General features: G+C 37.9%; 1 protein-coding gene across 2 annotated transcripts in view; it reads left to right on the plus strand.

Annotated features, from left to right (window-relative positions):
* The window catches only part of LOC146145269 (uncharacterized), a 60,528-nt gene that overhangs the window by 19,315 nt on the left and 19,301 nt on the right, over nt 1–21,912 (plus strand). For both annotated transcript variants that reach the window (XM_083390013.1, XM_083390014.1), the window contains exons 3-12: nt 6,278–6,416; nt 8,930–9,076; nt 10,988–11,091; nt 14,334–14,494; nt 15,864–15,982; nt 17,007–17,111; nt 19,163–19,310; nt 19,791–19,911; nt 20,473–20,629; nt 21,436–21,553. In XM_083390013.1, coding sequence (XP_083246139.1) covers nt 6,278–6,416; nt 8,930–9,076; nt 10,988–11,091; nt 14,334–14,494; nt 15,864–15,982; nt 17,007–17,111; nt 19,163–19,310; nt 19,791–19,911; nt 20,473–20,629; nt 21,436–21,553 — 1,319 coding nt within the window. The remainder of the gene's footprint in view (nt 1–6,277; nt 6,417–8,929; nt 9,077–10,987; nt 11,092–14,333; nt 14,495–15,863; nt 15,983–17,006; nt 17,112–19,162; nt 19,311–19,790; nt 19,912–20,472; nt 20,630–21,435; nt 21,554–21,912) is intronic.

Below are 21,912 nucleotides of genomic sequence, written 5' to 3' on the forward strand. Positions count from 1 at the left end.
CACCGTCTTAAAACTAGAGCAAAAACAAAATTGTTCCGAGGTTGTTTTTTCCTTACCTTCGTGTCTTCTGGTGAATTTTATTGCCTTCTTGCGGATAAATTTGTGAGGTTCTTGCATTCGTTCTTACGTACATTTGCGCAGAGAAGTGTCGCGCCGTGCTCGTTAGCGTGTTTTGCAAACCGAGGTAAATTTGTTGCTACTAGATTTACTTTCCATTTGCGCGTTATTGCCTGCTTTGGTCCGGTTCACACCGCGAACCGTAGTCAAGGCGAGTGGCAGGTTTTACGAGCACCAGCTTTGTTTTCACCATAAACCAGTGGCTTCCAACCTTTTTGTTCTCGCGACCCCCTTTCACGTTTTCAAAACCTACGCGCCCCCATTTGGTTGTATAAAACCGAATTGCAATTATCATATACAATTTGGCAAAATGTTCACATTTTTGACAGATTGTTTCCAAGTTTAACAAAATGTCCGGATTTACGGCTTAAGCATGCGCAGCACAACTAATTTAATTTACGGTTTAAGGTTTATTTTCGTAATAAACAAAAGTGTATTGTGTGCTTATGTCGTAACAATGAACAGTTGACTGCCGTGAACTCGTGAAGTTACTTTAACTCAGTGGTTCTCAAACTGGGGTCCGCGAGACAATTTTCTGGGACCGTGAAACACCTAACAAAAAAGCAACACGACGCTCCTGAAGAAGAAAATGGCAACTTACGTTTCCAAACCAAGCTGATTATTATCATTAGTTGTTGATTCACGCTATTGCCCCATTTAAATTGTCCATTATGACGTCATGATGTTGCGTTCTCCAAATGAGAATTACGTTTTTACAGTTTGCTGCGCTGACACTGTGCCTGTACTGTCAGTCGGTCACGGTTTTAAAACTGTTCGTGATTGCTTCACTAAATAAAGTGATTCGTTAGAGGTTAGCGTAGCCGATCATGAAGCAAAGAAGCAAGTTCTCCTGTTCCATGAATACTATTAAAAACAACGTGTTGTTTTGTGTTTATTGGGTAGATTTATAAGGGACCGTGAGCAATTACAAAAATTGCTGGGGACCGTTTCGTAATTTTTTAAAAAAGTTTGAGAACTGATATACATAAAATAAAATATTTAATAACAGTATTTTTTATGCACGTTTTTATATAACCTTGTTTCAATAATTTGTTTAAGTGGGGGAAAATGTTGTTACAGAGAATTCAATTGTCTATAAATGTTTCTAAACGGGTCTTCGCTGGTCAAGTGGCCACGGTTTATATTTACATTTGTCAAGGCTATAAGACCTGAGCTTCAGCCGTTCATGGAAACAAGTAGTTGTATAGGCTAAATGTTATTAAGACAAGTGTTAGTCTGGCGGTGGTTTTTGCTCTTCTGCTGCTAAATTGATAGTTTTAAATTTTTTTTTTTTGGTCAAGTTTTCGTTTGAAAAATACTATACGGTGACCCCCCTGACAACCTTTTTCGACCCCGGGTAAACCTAATTATTGTCGTTTCCCAATATACTCTGTTAACGGGTCTAGCAACCAAGGATGAACTATCTCGGTAACTACACATCTCCTATTTTAACGGCGCTATGATTTATTTGCAACTTAAATGCTAAGCGTTGAAAGCGCTGTTGTTGAGAAAAGGTTTGGTCGAGATCAAATTTCTAATTTCACAGCAGGACAGTCTTATCTTAAAGTATCGCGTTTTTGAAGTCCGGAGGTCATCTGGTTTTGGCAAGCCCTCCGGGTCCGTCATGTGTATTATTCATCGTCCAATTCTGAAAGTAGCGAACCGGATATATCTTTAAACTCTACGAAACCTTTTTTGCGGTGTTTGCAATACTGAAAAACACACTAACGGTGAGATGCTGTTTCTGGAACACTTCGCACGATCATTTTAAACAAGGTTGGACAGGTAACGGGAGGTAGTAATGCAATTGCCAATTTACTGTCCATGAGATTTCTATTCGCTTTCACTTGTTACACGATTCGCCGAACTTCTATAGCTAATAACATTACAGGTTGGCGCAGTTGGAACTATCGATGAAATAATGAGCTTTCAATGCTAAACTGAAATCCACACAAATTCTGTTGTGTTGTTACAAATCATATCTGTTTTTCTGGAGGGAATAAAGCTCATGTTTAATACTGCTTCCACGGACAGCGTAATTGGCTGAACCCATGAACTGGTTATTCTTCTTCCACCACTAACGATAATGACGTCCACAAGAATCACGCGACCACAGGGTCATGTTGCACTACTGTGGGTTAGTAAGTCCGCTCTAAACGAAAAGCACAGCACACATAGAACTACACGTATTTGCGATTTTTTTGTCACATTTGGTACTTGGCAGGTAACGTAGCGAGACTTAAGGTCATTTAGAAAAAAACGTCGAACAACACTAACGAATTCCACTCCAAGTCGCAGGGATGCGACAATAGATCCTGATCACTCATGGTAACAACATAAACACAAATTGATCAAACAACAATAAACCTTAGCTTTAAAGTACAACATTAAACCTAGTTACACACACTAAAAAAAGGCTGGAAAATATATGCATTTTTAAAATGTATCATAACTTCAAATTAGTTAGTTATAAACCATCAAAGGATGATTATCCCATAATTTTTAAAAATGCAGTATTAAGAAGATAAATCACAACACACACAGTGCTACACGTATTGCGGTTTAGTTTGGATTTTTAACGTCGGATTGTAAATGTAGAAGAAACGTGCATAAGCTACTGCTAATGGTTTAAATCATTTGGCAATTGGCTTGTAACGTAGCGCAACCGTGGCTTCGGTTTAGGGCTTTTGGAAAATTACTTAGAAACAAAAACAAACAAAAAGTTTTTCGACTACTTTTAAAACTTTATGTGGTGATTGCGCGATTTAATTTTACCTTATGAATTTATATCCGCTGTGCTTATCGATCGCTTGGCTCGACCGAAGTACACTAAATCTTGCATTGCAGCGCGTTCGGCACCAAACATTTTAGAGCCAGGACATTGCGTTTAGGACTTATACGAAACACGGTAAATAGGCGTTTCTGCGTTTCCCCACAAACCAGAATATATCGGATTTCTGTATGTAAAGCGCCCTCCATTCAAAGGACGGAAATATCGCATTTACAAGCTTTGGTTCACGATCAGCTTCCAGTAAGCGTGCCCATAAAAGAATTTAACGTGGAATTGCATGTTTAGTGTGAACCTGCTGTACGGCGTATCCTAGCAATTACCTGTTTATTTCTTGGTACAGCTGCAACCTGATCGCATATTTCGAACAACTGCAGGTTGTGGTGCGCATATAGTTTCTGCACGATAAAGTCAAATTGTCATTCTAAAATATCCGTTTTACTTGGTCGAAGGTGGTCTATATCAAAAAAGAGACGAAATGCGAAAATTTTTTTGAGATGAATGTGGTAATTTTTTGTTTACTTTGTACGGAAGGGGACACCATTGGCCATTGCACATAATAAATAAGCATGGGACATGACAAGCAGCTGTAATCCAAGCATGATTGCGTTAGCGGTTTGCAGCTCAATATTAAGTTCAATTTTAAGAATAATAGACTGTATTGAGTACGGGATAGTCACAAGCACTTATGTTTTGTACGTCATTACAGCAGCTCGCTCCCGTAACGTAACACAAGCACTGAAGCAGACGTGCGAAATTTAATAAGCGCGGTGTTGCGAGCTTGAAAGTGAAACGGTGCAATGTAATTCGACAAGTGTCGTGTGCAGTTTAAACGCGACCTTGCCAAGTCCGTAACGAAACCTGTAATTCTGCAGGAATTGTGTGCATAAAAAGGTGATTGACACAGTTATTGTAGATATTGGCAAGCTGGTAGCATATTTTGTTTAATTGCGTGTCTATTGTTTTGATACTCCCACCCGATTCGCTCGAGGTAAGAAAATCCTTCCCTTTATTCGGATGTGCTTATTTTCACCACGGCGTTATTTTGCAATTAGTTTTTGTAGTTTAGCAGAATTTATAAATTTGGGTAAATGTGCACGATAATACAATCAAATGGTATAAACAGATAGTTCAAAACTGTTTGTTTGTTTCAAATTAAAAAACAATTTTCGATCTTAATGCCTCCTACGTATACGTGCGATTGAGGAGACAACCGATGACGTCAGTCGCTCGCAATAGTCGGGCATTGACGTCATCACACCCGTTTGCGGGCTGCTGCCAACCCATCGAAAACAAAACCCGCCTTTCTAGGGCAAACCACACAATTCGGCTTCTACCGCCGCTTATCCGATTTCAATCGATCGAAAGGCGCCGCCCTTCGAGTCTCATTACAACCTTTATGTGATTTGCGGTGCTGCTTGCTCATGTAACGTGGTCATGGCCGCCCGGTCCATGTTTTTTGATCGTTATCAGTTGGTTATTGCGGCGCGGTCGGTTGAGTGCTGTAACCCGAACTATACATGTGATATATCTATATTAGCCGTATTTCGGTGCGAGGCCGTGCGCCGTTGAAGCAACAGCCTAAACCTATAAGATTTCCGGCTGAAACGGGTCGTTTGGTGGTAACTGCCCAAGAAGATTTTGTTTTGGATGTTTTTTGATAAGAAACAAGGCACGGTACACTGACACATTTCATTTTATTGGTATTTTCGATTTGATGTACTATTTTACAACAATTACTAAATTGGAAAATTTTGATGGACGATTATGCTATATATATATAAAGTTTTACAAATTGCGGTTTAGGTTACGGAAAAATAATTTAAATATTGTTAGCTATTGCCTTATGCTAAGTTATATTACCCCCACAGTCATTTAACCATTGTCAGTCATTTAACCCCACAGTCATTTAACCATTGTGTCATATGTTTTTTTTCTAATAAGATCAGCATTTTGATTTCGCATTACCGCACATCAATGGTAAAATTGCCATAAACTGGTGTATTTCTGCGGCTACCCCATTTTTATGCCACAGCGCATTTAGCCTGGTTTTGAACGATGGTTCCTTACAATTTTTTTCCGGAAAGGGTTCGTTTATTCAACCGTTATAATATATATTTACTATCATATACAAAGCCTAATATGATGTAATACACTTTGCAAACCGAATTCGAAATTAATATGTTGCATTGCGTGGCCGGTCTTGTATAACCTTCCTTTAGACAAAATACACAAATAGAATAAACCTTTACACAAATAGAATAAACAAGTTCATCATATGGTAACGCATCGGCGTAAAAACTAATCCTCTTAACTCACTAAATTTTTAAACATTTTTATTGCTTTAGCGTCGCTAATGGCTATTGCGTTTATTTGCAAGAAATGGCTTCACTTTATTGATTGTTAGGCTGACAGGCCAGTCGATTTTTTACACTAACTGAATGTTGTTTCATTCAACCAATTTTAAGTTAAACATTACAACGACTGTATCTGTATGTCAGAAATTTAATTATCACAGCCCGTTTGTGCCTAACTATTGAGCGATCGTAATGCAAGCACTTGGGGTGCATATGTGTTAGCCTTATACTGATTGTCGTACTTTCCAATAAACGTGTACGTAAAGTCAATTCTTATCCTTAGTTGCTACTTAGGGATGGTGTCTCGAACTAGTCTGCGACACTGTATAAAGTCGCATATCCTGAGATGAAAATACCAAATATTATCGCAAAAAATAATTTCAATATTCCAGTGCTTCCTAACGGCATTTTAAATATTTAAGAATGCCGATCCAGGATTTTATTTGGGTTAGGGTCATGCATTTTTTTCGAGTGACGTCACAGCGTTACGTTATTATACCATTAATATAAAAAACACCTGTTGTTTTTAAGCAAACTAATGTGCAAATGTGTAGCCAAAACCCAGTCTAATTGCTCGCAGCCCGATAAAAAATGTGTTAATTTGTTTTAAATTGGCAAAACTTTAATACGACACGTTACGCATGAGCCATATAAAAGAGATTCGTATATTGACCGAAATAATGGGATTCATAGTGGAATTTAACATAAATTGGGCTGTAAAGTTTATGAGTCACACGACGCAAGGTGCCATATGATGCATATCCTCTTTGGGCTGAATAAATTAAAGTAAACTGAGAAGTTCGCGCTAAGCACGAATAATAAATTGTGTATATTTAAAAAAAAAAATATTTTAAATAGCTCGCCGCCCACTAAAAGTCGCTAAAAGGCCCATATTTATGCCGCAGCTCACAATTTGCCGACCACTGACCTAATGGGAGGTTTGAGTTCCTATTTTGGCCCGTCTCGATGTTTACCCCGTTCAATTAATCACCCATGCTTACGTCACTAATCCCAGGAACTGTGGCATGCAACAACGTGCGGAATGATGACGTAACACGTTTCTGCCTGCTGCCGCGGAGACACATCTGCGACGGGACGACCGATTGCGCCGACTTCGCCGACGAGAGCCCTGCGCAGTGCGGCTACAAATCACCGTAAGTGCCTTGTTTTTTGTTTATGTGCAGACGTGTTTTGAGTAAAACTGAAAGAAAACAAGATAGTTACTGCAAAAAAAAAAAAAAAAAACGTTTTTAATTGCTAGGCCACACACCCTGACTCGTTTACAAAATACATTCAGTAAAAAAGGTGGGCAAAGAGACACATTGAAAAAGTTACGTCCTCCTATATGCTTTAAAACTAAGCGGGAGGTACATTTTATTCCGATACCTATATCGGAAATTATGGACTGAAAGTATCGCGATCCGATCTGATAACAAATGACGTTATTATTATGCTCAAACAAGCAAAGTAGGTTAAATTTAAACATTCCAAGTTAGTCTTTCAGGTTGTTGGGACTAAATTATTTTTAGCCCTAGAAAATTTAGTTACAACCATTGGTTAAACTCATTTTTTTCTTCATTAATTTATCATTTAAGATAGAATAGCTGCGTTTAAACGCACATGATTACTGCTCTATTTTGTATTAATTTGGTATCGGATAGCACAGTTCCACCTTCGTATTGGACAAGTACCGATACTGCTTGGCATCGGGTATCGGCTCCGATCTAATATTATCGGACATCGCTAGTCTTAAACGTTCGACAAAGTAGTGGTGTAGGCAAATCATCTTTATGAGTTATCTAATGCAGTGGTTCTCAACCTTTTCAGCTTGCGGACCGGTAAAATTTCAAAACAAATTTTGCGGACCGGTGGACCTTCAATTTAACTACGACACATGTATGCAACTAAACTTAAAAGCAAAAAATAGAAACTTCAATTTAATGGGCAATTTACTGCTGTCTTTTTGATATCATACCTGTTATACGTGGTTCTAGTGACGTTTTTGACATACAACTGGTCCTAAAGTTTAACAATTAAGTGAGCTGTAGCCTACTTTTAAACACTTGGGCACAACACTTGGGCAGCAGTGTAGCGTACGATAAAGTTCAAAGTAAACCATTAACTCTATGTATTTTGCGGACCGGCAGGAAAGTTGACGCGGACCGGCACCTGTCCGGCAGGAAAGTTGACGCGGACCGGCACCTTGTCTTCTTGATATCATACCTGTTATACGTGGTTCTAGTGACGTTTTCGACATACAACTGGTCCTAAAGTTTAACAATTAAGTGAGCTGTAGCCTACTTTTAAACACTTGGGCAGCAGTGTAGCGTACGATAAAGTTCAAAGTAAACCATTAACTCTATGTATTTTGCGGACCGGCAGGAAAGTTGACGCGGACCGGCACCGGTCCACGGACCGGCGTTTGAGAACCACTGATCTAATGTATAGTGTGCATTGAAGTCTAGCATGTTTGGCTGCATGCCTTTTCGTAATAGAAATATACTACACAAAATTATAAAAATGGCCCGCGACACACTGACATATATAGCCGCGGTGGCAGTTTGAAATCACAAACCTGGAAGCACATTTCACACCAAACAATACGACGTATTCGTTGTTGCGAGGTGCCCCCTGCTGAAATAACAAAGGATTTCCGCTTAACCTCCATCGCTTTCAGGGAAAACCGTATAAATGTTGGCCCTCACAGCGCTGTCTAATCAAGTTACCCACGATCCTTTCACATTCGCCAGTCTTACCTTCAAACCGGCTCAAGGTGAATCCTCCGGTCCTCGGAAAATCCTATCAAGGTTTTATTTGCGTGCATAATAAATCAGTCTCTATTTGGACGGCGCCTTGAAAAGTCGACAGCGGCCGCCGGAAAGCGACTTGCAGAGCCGCGCTGAATCGATTTTGCTTCTAACTTCAAAACGTATTTGTCTGTGGTGCGCTAAAATTTGCTCCTTCGTTCGTCGCGTAGAAAAACGACGCGTAGCCGAAAATCTGGAGCCAAACCGATCCCGGGCTTTTCTTGAGCGCGTAGATTACTAATCACGCGATAATTTAGTGCGTTTGTAGCTTGTTTAAAAAAAAGGTACATTAATTACATTCAGTGTGGTTAGAATACGGCACATCTTCAGCTTGAGCTACCCACCTCCCATTAATAAACTTGAAGTATTTGTTATTGATCATAGACGCCGACCTTTTAAATTTACAGGGCGTTATTTTCTAAGCATTGCGCTGTTGCATGTTGTCAGTGAAACAAACCACTTTACCTTTTACAACTATATAGCGACTTTAGGCTAAAAATGTTTCCATTGAAATGCGTAAAACGTACCATCAAATTGAAAAAAAAATGCATTTGCGTATACCTTAAAAGTATAGTTTGGAGGTTCGATGGCATAACGGCAAATCAGGAAACTTTGTAACAGTTTTGCTGTGCTTTAGGAATTAATTTTGTACATTTATTGATTACTTGGTCGAAAGACGTTTTAACGCCCTGTCAGAAATCCAGGGCGTATAAAAACGCTCTGCACACCCACGGCGCTTATGTTGATAATATTTGATAACACGTCTCAGCCAGCAACATATCAATCGATAACAAACCTTTATTTTTTTGCTTATCATAAAGTTAACCACACGAAGTTTAAATGTTTTATTTTGTCTTAAGGTACAAGAAACAACCCAGTCGATACCTCCCCTTAAACAACCTTGTAATCGATTGCCCGGAATGCTCGACTCTGATTGGCTGCGAGGGCGGCAAGTGCATCTACAAGGGAACCAATCAGGATCACCCGTGTGCTTCGTATATTTTCAGGTTGAGTTCAAGGCCGCTGCAAAATCTTTATCCGTAACTTGGCTAATGACCGCGGTGATATACCATGTGCTTGATTTCTCAGGGTTTGACGAATTAGGATAACTCTACGCATATATGTGAAATGTAAATAAAACAAACACCCCAAAAAACATGGTGAAGTTAATTGTTGATTGCCAAAAATTCTAATCGATTATAATTCACTCTTTGTTCTGTCTCATCGACCGAGAAGGATTTAGGCCGTGCAAACGCATCCGCAGATCTCTGCAGGGGGAAGTGAGATTTTAATTTAGTTACGTTTTTTAACAACGTAGCGTAGAAAGTTCGTTTCAAATAACTGTGATAGGTTGCGCTTCGGTCAGATAAATTTAAAGTGCACTTATTTTAAACTTTAAGATACCTAAAGCCCAGCGTAAAGTAATTCCAAAGTGGAAAGTATTGGGTGGTTGTGCGCTTTATCGAGAATCGCGCCCTTTCGCCTGATCGCAATGACTTGGCCACTGACCCGTTGTTGTTAAACTTTAATGAGTTGCTTCCGAGAAACAGGAAAAGGCTATCAAATAGTTAACTCTGAGGTAAATGTAAGGCTTAGTTTGTTCCTGAACAGAAAACTCAATTTATTAGGTAATAGACGACTCGAAATCGGTACGCGCATCGTTTTATATTCGATTTAATGGAGAGATTTGGCCTGGATGCAAAACATGTTTGAAACTGAAATAACTAAAAATATTAAATTATGTGTCATACAGTTCCAAAATACCTTATATATAAAACTAATATTAATAAGTTTTTAAATTAAAATTTTTATCGAACTTTTTATTATCAAGTCATATTATTATGGTTATTATAGGCTACATTCTCGACTATTATTTGGTGCAGAAACATTATATACATTTTCGGCCGAGTTTGATAAAAAGTAATCAGGATATTTTTAAGTCTGATGTACACAACATGCGAGCATTTAAAATTTTAGTTTGAGTCTAAAAAGCAACCACCTCGCCTATTTGGTTGAACTATAACTACATCTAATAGAAGCATGGTTATTATTATGATGTAAACATCATAACATGAGCATGGTTAGTTTAATGATAATCAGGTGTGGCGACTTTATTGATTTAAAAAATGGTGAAATGATTGTCGAACATGTCTTTCGCGGTTACTAATAATAACGTGCGGTACGCAACTGCTTAAGTATGAAGTTACAAAGCCAGGATTTGTGCGGCCTTGGCTGTAAAATAGTGTTACCAATAAATAATACATTCGACAGTGTTTTTACGGTCAGTTTTTTTAATAGTCCGTTGGTTGGCATGTTTCCCCAGAATCGTTTTTTTGTTGTTTTTTGCCGCTAAATTATATACTTCTCAAATTTTAAACAACTGTTTTTGCTGTGAGGTTTATTTAATATAAGCCGCCTTGTTGTCTAGGTTGCTAAATAATTTGGTCCTCATTTAGTACTCCACTATACCATCAACGACCTTGTTTGCGTTTGGCAAAGTTTTCTTTCATTATAGGAAAGTGCCTTTCCGCCACTGTTATCTTATCTAACTGCAACATTAATGTGCCAATTTTAACACGTCAAATTAGCGTTCTAAAACCAAACCTTCTTTCAAATAAAAACGTTTTTATGGGCACAACTCACGAATCTGTTATGTATCTTAATAACAAATGCCAAAGCCAACATTTTTAAATTCACATTCAATGATGATACAAGTGCCAGTGCGTACCAAAACGTCTGTATCAAGATGATATCGATTTGCTCGAACTCTATCGTTAAAAAATATTTTTATTGGTATTTTAATTGCATAAAAAATACCGTGTTTTTGTTCAATTGAAAATCAGATGTGAATTCGAATAAGCTTTATCGCGTCAGTTTACGTTTGTAAATTGTTTTTCGCGTGTTTCCTCTTTATCTAGGTGTTTGTCGGACGGCAAGTGCTTACGCGCGGAGCAGTTTTGTGACGGCATAACGGACTGTGCGGACGGCAGTGACGAATCCACCACGCCTCTTTCAACCGACGGTAAAATAAGACAAATCTTCTAAGAATTTTTTTACTGAGCAAATCTTAGTTTTAGTGAGCGTGGATATTCTAAATGGCTAGCAAAGTCCGAAATAGATAGCAAACTTTGCCCGTTGGTATTATTCCTTTAAAAGTTTATCAAAATACGAACCAAGGCAAGTTTAATTCACGTAGAATCTCTTTGTTTTTCTACTTTTTCAATGTTCATAGACTTTGTTCGTGTTCATCACTGAATGGTAATATAGCGATTAGAACACTCAGCAATAGCTCAAGAAGCGAATTTCACTGCTCAAACGTTCAGGTGGTGTTACGAATATTAGAGGAAACCATGACGACAGTGGTTCCATTTCTCTTGAGAAAGTGTCTTTTACACACTATAAAAACACATTTCTCAACGTTGTTTAGCAAACATTTGGTGAGGTCGTTTGTATAGTTTGTTTCAAGCGCCGTGCGTCCATCCAGGATTGCCAGTTAAGATTTTTTAAAGCCAAATTTGAAAATGTAGGCTTTTTTTAAACCCCTTTGGATTTTATTTGAAAAAAATCCAAATTAAATTTGGCTTTTTTAGTTTTATTTAAAAAAATCATGAGCGGTATGTTTAACTAACAAAGCTAACAAAGAAAACTTGCCAAAAAAATCACAAAAAGAGAAAAATTGCCTATATAAAAAAAAAGTTGAGAAAATTGCCACCAAAACAGAAATGCAATTTACCAGCATGACCATTTATTGCATTTTTTTTGGTAAGTTTTCTTTTATTGGCCCATCTCGCAACTCTGCGTCCATCGGTGGTGATTAAGTTTTACATGCATACTTCCACATAGCAAAAATACAAACAGGAAAACATTTTACCGACCGCTCTTAACCTAATTTTTTAATAATTTTACCCCAACAGTCGAATCGATCGTCCCAAGGCTGTTGCTTTTGGTCTAATCTTATGTTTTTAAACCATCTTTGCTTAATCCCCGTTGGGAAACACTGATATAACCGGATCGTTGACCTTCATTGCGACAACCTGACATTTTTCATTTAATTAACGTCTTAGTGTCAATTAATTAAAACAACACAATGCCATGAATGCCTTCGACAACGTCAAAATGTCTTTAAAAGGCCTGATCCCGATATTTATCGTATTTAAGTACAAGTGTGGAAACAAACTTTTCAACCGATAATGCTTCGAGTGTACATATTTATACGATACAGAAAATATTACTGTTCTAGAAAATATTTACTGGCTTTGCAAAAAAACGATATAATCAGGAAAATTTGTAATGACTGCGATGTTATCTCTAAAATACATTTCTGTTGTTGTTGTTATAGCTGTCATCAAATCCCTATAAAGCCTAGATCAGTGGTTCTCAACCTTTTTTTACACGTGGCCCCTTTTTGATGCTGTTAAATAGTCGCGGACCCCTTACATTTTTCTGGTGTAATATCTGCGTTTAGTGCTTTTTAATTATTCAGTAGCCTATATATGCCTAGTGCACCTTAGTAATAGACAATGCCAAATTAATTGATGACAGGCTTATTTTAATGTGATTTCTGCTGATGCATCTCCGAAGCAAGTCTTAAAATGCGCGGTTGTGTTTTTGACAATGCTAGACGCATGTCATCATTGCGAGCAATAGCATAAACTAAAATCCAGTACATGTGAACTGCTGTAATGTTGTCTTCCATTTTTACAATCTATTTGTGTTACGTAATATTGTGATGAAGGATGTTTCCCAGCGTTAATCAATTCAATAAAGGTATATTTAGAAGTTTTTGCGGACCCCCTAAAAACGTTTTCCGGACCCCAAGGGATCCGTGGACCCCCGGTTGAGAACCACTGACCTAGATTATGTTAACCTTTACAGGCTAATCAGCCGCTAATGTATAGGCAATTGTTTAACATTGGGAGTTTATGTACATACCACTAAATGTTATTTAATGAAAGTAGCTGGCAATCAAGGATTTTAATGAACTTGATTTAAACTTTAGCACCAATATGTTCGGCTGGTCAAGTATGTTAACACATTTTAATTTTTTATACATAAATAATTGCGTTTATCCCTGTTATTCGCTTTCGTTATTGTGCTTACGCGAGATTGATACTCTTGCCTGAAAAAAGGCGTGTCGAAGCTTTCCCTATTAAATTTGTTATTACACGCCTGACTTAAGTCGTAGCGATGGTTACGTTTTGCGCAATTCCGAATTCCCCAAAGTTCTGTTGCGCAATTGCACTAGATGAATTATAGATGTAAGCAATTTGCCAAACATAAGTCGAAACGGAAAACTTGAAACGACTCGTCTACTTATACGATGATCGAAAGGGCATGATATTATACTCCGTCTCGATATTGCCTTAGCAAGATGATTACAAACTACATATTATCGACATCTGTCAATACTTAATTCTCAACTAAAGTATAGGCCCCTTGATTGACAAAGCAATATTGCCATTTTGTGGTTTTAATTGCGTTTTAAAGTTTGTTATATACCTTTAATTGCGTTTTGAATGTGACGCCTATTGTCCCGTGAAATGAAACAATATGTCAAGCGTAACGACATCGGTTAATTGCGATTTCTAAGTATTCAGTACAATATCCTGTATACCTATATACTTAAATGGAAATTGTTTTGGCAGAATTGGGGTATACACAATGTATATACACAAATCATACTAGCATTAAGAAATATGGGCGATATGCACAGGGTAATGGCTTATAGTTTATTTTTTTAATGAAATAAAACTGTTTAAACATGTGTTAGAATTTTGGAGGAAATAACCAAGGATATATGTTGCACGTTGTATACCAATCAAGCAAACTATCATTTTGTTAATTAACCTTGTCCTTTGGTTTGAAACAATCGCCGTTTTTATATGCTTCCAAGTATTACATTTTGTTTTTAAAATATAAAAACACGCAAAAGAATGGAAAAATTGCCCCAAACCGAAAAAGTATTTGTCCATAGAAAACAAGGACGAAGTATGTTTGAACAAACGCCAACAATAATTTTTTACAACCCCAATGGTAATATATGACGGAAATTGGCCTCGCAAACCGATATAACCGAATCACCGTCTTTCATTTTGACAACCTGACGTTTGATATAATTAGAGATTCCAAGAGTGAATTAGCTAGGATCGCATTTTGCCGTAAGTCCTAAGTTAAGCGCCCAAAGAGGGCTACCCAAGACGCAGTTCGAAGAATTCGCTCAAACAAGCGCAAAGCAAAATAACGTGTGGTGTTTTCGATTTGCAGGCATCATGTGCAGCAGCAAGTGGAATAACGAGACCAAGCAGTGCTACCTGCCGCCCATCTACATTTGCGACGGGATTGACCACTGCAGCGAGAGAGCAGACGAGTGTGTCGCCAATTGCTCGCGTTCCCAAATATGCCTAAACGGCAACTGCATAGCTGGGGTGAGTGGGTTTTCCCTGCTCTAACGTACAAACAAGTGGTAGCCAATCTTTTTGGCGTTCGACGCCCTACAAAAAAGATATAAATATTTTGGCAGCATAAATAGCGTTTTCGATCTAGGTCACCTAAATGTTACAATGAACGAGATTAAGGTAACACAAACCAACTGCACACAGTGTAAAACAATATGTTTTGGCGCGTTGCACTTTAATTGTACGCAAACAATTAAATCACGAGGCTTACCAAAACACCAAATTAAAATCATATATTTGGAACACAATGTACGTTTTTTGTTTAGTAATTTCAATAAAAATATTAAAGTCATTAAATTCAATAAAATCGAACTTTTTACGACATTTTTATTAAAATTATGACGAATTCAAAATGTTCTTACGCACCCTTAAGCAAAAGAAACCGCGCACCGAAATACTTTTTCTATTTGTCAGGTCACTGTTGTAATTTCGGAAAGTTGTGAGTAGGGGAGATACACGCAAGCAAATCTTTCTATTTCTTTTTTCGCGACTGCGCCGTTTGATTGTATGTTGTGTTTAAAACATAAAATATGCGGAATTGTCGGAGTTTTTTTACTTGTTTTTTACACAACACATTTAAATAATTAGTGTATTTAACACAAATAATTACACCAAGACAGGCATTTTGACAGTGTGCAATAATCCAGGTGTAACTTTACGAACTTTTACGTCATATTGTAAACTTGAAAACCTATGTTACGTTTAGTTACTGAAAGTCACATTCCGAAATAAATGTTTAACAAACTCAACTACGAGATGATCTCAAAGTTTACAACAAAACTATACAGCAATGGTTTTCAATATTTACCAAAAGCCGAAAGGGAGACTATTGAAACGCTCATAACCCATGAAAAACAATTTTAAAATTGTCAACTTATTCAAGTTTTAGGTTTAGTTCGAATGGGATTTGAAAGCTTGCCTCTAATTTCCTAGCGTGATAGAGTACAATTTTTAAGGATTTTTTAATATATTTTAGGAAGACGGTATAACTGCTTAATTAAAAGCTCAAGGATTGTAAAACGTCTATTTGTGTGTGCCTTTAGCGGATTTTATTAAAACCCTTTTGGTCATATGTCTATTCGCAATCGACATATTTTTTCGACATGTTTTGTGTAGCCGATTTTTTAGCTCTGGTATTGTGCCACGAGTAAAAAAAGGGTTCCTGAGCATGGTTAACGATGATGCTTATTTAACGATGATGCTTATTTACGTTTATATGTTACTTTTACAAGTTAAAACGGTAAAACCAGAGAATGGCTAATTTAACCTTGGCGCTTTAAGTAAACTGTGCTTTAGGTTAACTGGCATCTGATAACAATATGGTACTTTATCGTTGCAGCACTACTTTGGCGACGGGAGGGACGACTGCGGCGATTCGAGCGACGAATGCCCGTCGAGTTTCGGGCTCAAGACACGAGTGTTTACTTGCTTAGACGGAACTTGTCTGGCGTACGAGAAGTAAGTTGGTTTAACGCTGTTAAAGTGGTCAAACGCATAGGATTTTGATTTAGAAAGAGAGGGATTTACAATGTTGGACTAAAGCTACAAAAACTGACCGAATCAAATGAATTTTTGTATATTCAAATGATTGTCACACTTTTTATCAAAATAATATGAAAGCTTAGTTTAATTGTAATTTTACCCTCCCGAAGATTCCTGGTCCAATGTAGAGTAGCTCCAATTGTGTTTAATAGGATTTTAACAAAACGACCCTAAAATAAAGCTTTATAAAAGTCCGACCACTGAGCCTGATGCGTAACTTTAAACGCTTTTTGAGAACCATTTTGGCAGAAAATGTTAAGATAGTTGCCTTCGAATGTGAGGTCAATTTGCGATTGGCTTTCAACAGCAAAATAAGTTCCATTAAATATTAAGTTTTGTCGCACACTACTTGGGTAATTATTAAAGAAAAGATTTACTTTTTCTTTCTCAAACAAGACGATTACGCGAGTCACTGCAGCTCCGACGTAATATCCATTTCGCCACATTGTGAACAAGCCGATTAAATTCGCTGAACTTTTAACAGAAATCAACAGCTCATGTATGAGTTCGTTCGTAATACGGATATCCGTTCCTTACGTACTTGACCAAATACCGATATTCGATACTTTGCTCAAAAAGTTATTCCGACTAATGCGTAATACATTGACACCCTTGTCATGGCCTAAAAACATTTATAAAGTTAAACCCTGCAAATGCACAGTTTTTTCAGGCTATCAAGACAAAATTTGCCAGCGACGGAATTTACCTTTGATTGGTAATTTATTATTCACTTGGTAGATAACGAATGTACTTTTTTATGGTCGAAAATGGTCGTTGGATCATAAACCATGGCTAAAATGCCAGTTTTAAATCGGATCGGCACCGATGCCATTTTAATATCGGACAATAGACCACCATATACCTCTCGGCATTGCGTATCGGCTGTATGTAATCAATGTTAATATAGTTACTATGCCGCTAACATCACATTTCCTTTCAGATTCTGCGACGGGCGAACGGACTGCCCAGACGGCAGCGATGAAATACATCCGAGGAACGGCTCTTTGTGGAATGTCTCAGACAAAGCACTTCCCTGCAGCAATATGTGAGCTTAAGTAAAGTGTTAAACTGACATAAAGAAGCCTTATTTACAAAAACATTACGTTTGTTCGAGGCCAAAACGCATGATGTTTGTCCACTTTTAAAGAGTGCCATGATACGTTGACGACATTGCGTATACTGGATAAAAGATGACTTACCCCTGCAAAACTAAACATATTTAATTTGAAAAATACTACAAATGGAAAAAAATGGAAAAAAACTAATCAGTTCAATAATATTATTGGAAAGCTGAACTTAGATGAATCTACTAGAATATCATACAGCTACAATTTAATACGGTTTTAGTGTTGTCTACCACATAAATATTTTGCTTTCAAAGAGTAATGCTATAGGTTATTTTATCGTACAAACATTTTTTTGGAAAGTGTATGGTTTGGGCGCGTTAAATTTGCGATGACAGACCACGTATGACACCGGCCGATGGTCTAGCGTGCGTTACGCAACCTTTTTTTTGGCTTGCGGCACGCTACAAAACTTTTAAATAGTTCGCGGCACCCTTGCTCGTACCATGCTGAGTGGTTAATTGTGACGTTACAATAAACGACGTTAAAACAGCTCATTAACTGTGAAATAAGGTTGTAAGGTTGGAAAACTTTTTAATTTTGGGCTTCTAATAGAGCAAAAATTGCAATCCTAAACAATTTGAAACATCTCTCGGCCCTCTTGAATACCGCGGCACACCGGTTGAGAACCACTGCGTTAAACGCTTTCGGTGTATTTTTTTACTAACTAAAATGAAGTAACATGTTAAGCAAGGGGTGTATGTTTGGCACTTTTTCCATTGGCCAAAAAGTTGGCCGGAAAACTAAAATGTCAGAAATGGTCGGACCCATTCCTCAGATAACCAGTCTCCGTTTAAGGAGCTGGTTTCGCCACTGAATATACGACCAGAGTTATAACTGCGCATCGGCAGAAGGTTAACATTTTTACTTTTTTGTTATGGTGTTAGCGTAAAGTGTCAACATAAATGGTCAGTGTAATTTTAGTATTTACTGCCCCCCGAAAAGACGTGTTTTTTTTGCGAAAAAAATGGCAAGACACTACCCCCAGTAATCAGTGAAGACCACCGTCAGGCGTCAGGTAAGTATGGAACGCTTTCTCTGTCTTTCAATTCACAGCTTAAAAAACTAAAAAACTAAAAATATGCTTTACAGCGGCCTTCTTGCACCCGCTAGCGGTCATGACCTAAGCGCCCACATTTCCAAGTGCATTGCGCGCCAGCGCCTTACTGTAGAAACTTATATCGTTCAAGGTCGCGGCCCGATTTTTTTCGTTCTGTCGCGAATCTTTAATGGACATCGACCCAGGCGAGGATGAAAAACAGTGACAGGCCGACTTGAATCGAAAATGCACCAGAAGTCACTTTATACATATCGGCATAGTGTGGCCCGGATACGCCCTTGATAATGGCCATTGATTCCACCGCGTCCGAGAAACTTCGATCCAATCGACATTTGAAGCACACGTGCTTTGGTTTAATGCGTATCATTGCAGCAGAAAATGTAAAACATCGAATAAATAAATAAAATGTTGTTATACAACTAATTCCTCGTCTAAATTCTTCTGCAACTTTCTGCCAAAAAGCGATGACGTACAACCGTGAATCGCATTCGCCGTTTCATTTATTACGTATAGTGTCTTGGGATTTCGAAATGTAGAATATATGGCTTAACAATCCACTAATTTTTCTAAATGTTTTCAGTCAACACAAATGAGGGACTAATACTTTTTTGGAGCATAATGCCTAAAAGGTTGCAGTTAGACTTGCTGTATAACAAATATCAAGTCCCATCTAAAAAAGGTATACCATTCCTAATATGCGACCTTCTTCTGTATGCGCTTTGATATTCGTTATACGTCTGAAGACAAATATGCTTCGTCAAAAAATCTACTATTGCTAATATTTGTGAAACGACAAAATATACCCCTGTCCGAACTTAAGCATTTCGAGTCTTACTGGGTTACACCAGGCTCGACCCTATAAGATAGCCTTCGAAAACGAGTCACCTTCTAAATCCGAGCTTATGTTGCCAGCATCAACGCGCTGAACCTGACCTGTCTCCTGCCCGGACACCATGTTTGTGACGATTTCGAGCACTGCTCGGACCACAGCGACGAGTGGCAATGCGACAACTCACAGAACATAAAGTGCCACAACAAACGCGTCGTCTTGTCGCTAAAGGTATAGAGTCGTGTTTTGCACCCGCAATAATATAAAGCGATTTTTTACACACTTTGTGTCGAAAGATTTGTTGATCGCCTAATCTTTGTGCAGCTTCAGGTACTTATTTTAAGACCAAAAATTGTCAACACCCAATTTGAACTCTTGGGGGGCCAGAGATTTTTTTGTAAAAAAACATTTTTATGACGTCCTTTGGCAGCAGGTTTTTGCCTGTTGATAACTGTTTGAACTAAACGTATACTAAAACAAATAATAATACTATTTTAATAAAACAGAACCAGTTTTTTTATCTAAACATTGTTTAAACGCCATGTTGTTTGACAGGGGCGGATCCTGGATTTTAAGGGTGCAGAAAAATAACAACTGATTCTGTCATCGCTATTCTCTATTAACCTTCACGGGACACACTATAAAAGCTAATTTAGAAAGAGTCAGCATTTTAACTTTAGTGCGGCGTCTAAAAAAGGTATATTTCGCCAGAAATGCAACTTCGTGGACGACTGCCACGATTCTTCGGACGAGTGCATGTATCCGGACTGCAACCGCACCTTCACCTGTCTACGCACGCGCAAGTGCATCGCCTTTTCCCGCTTTTGCGACGGTAGGTTTTTTGTCGTTGACATGGTGTGACGTATGTGACGCCGCCAGTTTCTTCCATATGTAAGAGTTAATTGCGCTGTGTCTTTTTTGGCAGCCTTGTTTTTTTATTGAATACTTAAATTTGGTGGTTTTGTCAAGATAAAATCGTTAAACTAAAGAATAAAACTAAAGGGTATACTTTACAGTTACACTGATACAAATTATAACAAGAACATTTTTTACCTATCTTTTTAAAGTCAACGTTATAACAACTTTTTGAAAATTGCAAGTAAAACGTCCTAGAGTTATTTTAATACAAAGTACACTCGGGTCAAGTAAAAGATCTAAATTAGGTCAAAGAATTATAACAAATTAAATGTTTTAATCAAGTTAATAAGCCATGTCAAATATTTACGCCAAGTGAAAGACTTAACTTTACAAGTCATATGTTAAAATGCCAAGGACGCAAGTCAAGTCGAGCGAAATGAATACAGTCGGGCACTTCTAAGCACAAGTCACCTCATTGAACAAGTCATTAACACCGCATATATGTTATATCAACAAAATCGTCTTATACGCGCAGGAGTGGACGACTGCGGCGACGGCAGTGACGAGATGACGGAAGAAGAGTTATCGCAACACGGCGGAGTGATGTGCAACAACTCGCACAACGAATGCAGAGGCCGCTGCGTGCTGCCACAGCGCTACGTGTGCGACGGCCTAGATCACTGCGAGAATAGGTGGGTGCCCCTTTGCGCTGCAAAGCTAGATATATAGATTTATTTTGATAATGAATTTCAAAGCAAAAAAGGTTGAGTAGATCGACATCATCTTCAGTTAATTTGACTGAGAAGCAATTCAAACATCACTTATTAAAGGTGGAACGCTTTTTGGCTTTGCAATTCATTATCAATATACATTACAGATCTGTGCATAGTGTACCCTAGATAAATTTTATGTTTTGGAACCGCAACCACTAGAACGCAGTATAAAGTTTGCAAAGAAAAATGCAGTTGTTTGTTCCAGGATGCAGCAAATGACCGTAAGGTAGATCGAGTCAACTGTGCAGTGTGCACCCTGTTTGCACAAATGTTCGTTATAAAAAAGCATTTTATACACAACACACAAGTAATAATGATACATTGAAAAGCAAGTAATATAAGAGAAGACAAAGATCATATTTAAAATAAAAAAACAGTGTTGTTTGATAAATAGTTTGATCAAATAAGCTTTATAGCCGGAATGCGCTGCCTTTAAAAAAGTAGGCTTATGCTTTACAGGACAGGACGGTTGTGTCTGTTTTGCGAATCACGAAAGCACTGTTGGTTTAATTTTTTTTAAATGGGCATTGATTTAATTTTGATTACAAGGCACAGGTTTTTGCAACAATTCCAATAAAAAAATTCAAGACCTAAAACTAGCTAAATCGACATACTATTTCTATTTTTGGCCGCCCAATTGATTTTTAGTCGCAATACAATACCATATCGCACAAATCTAAGCATTTTTTCACCCACTGTTTATCCTGCCTCTCTTTTCCTTTTAGAGCGGACGAATGCCACGCGGGTTGCACGCATTCGTTCACATGCGACGACGGTCAGTGTATCGAGAGACATCGCTTCTGCGATGGTAAATTGGACTGCAAAGACAAGAGCGACGAACAGGTGCGATTTTGCTGATGTACTTGTTTAGATTTAGACAGCAGGCAAATTTAATTTATTAACTATAAATCTCACAGCAAGCGCCTAAAACAGGAATGCCGAACATGACCCAGAACAGATTTTAAATGACTCAATTGTTTCAATATATTTTAGAAATACCGAAATGTAATCAAAGATTCCAGAAAAGGCTAACTTTTTAACCAATTCTTTGTTAGATATCACTACTGTTTAAATAATGGCTGCCCAACATGTGCGTCGTAAAAAGTGTTTTAGTGGTAACGGGTACTGCGCTTCAACTGATGCGTGCATATAAGCAGACTTATATAAACTGTTGCTTCCAGGCATAGTAATATAAATCAAAA

Source organism: Ascidiella aspersa, chromosome 5 (genome assembly GCF_963924565.1).
Source record: "Ascidiella aspersa chromosome 5, kaAscAspe10.2, whole genome shotgun sequence".
NCBI classification, from domain to species: domain Eukaryota; kingdom Metazoa; phylum Chordata; class Ascidiacea; order Phlebobranchia; family Ascidiidae; genus Ascidiella; species Ascidiella aspersa.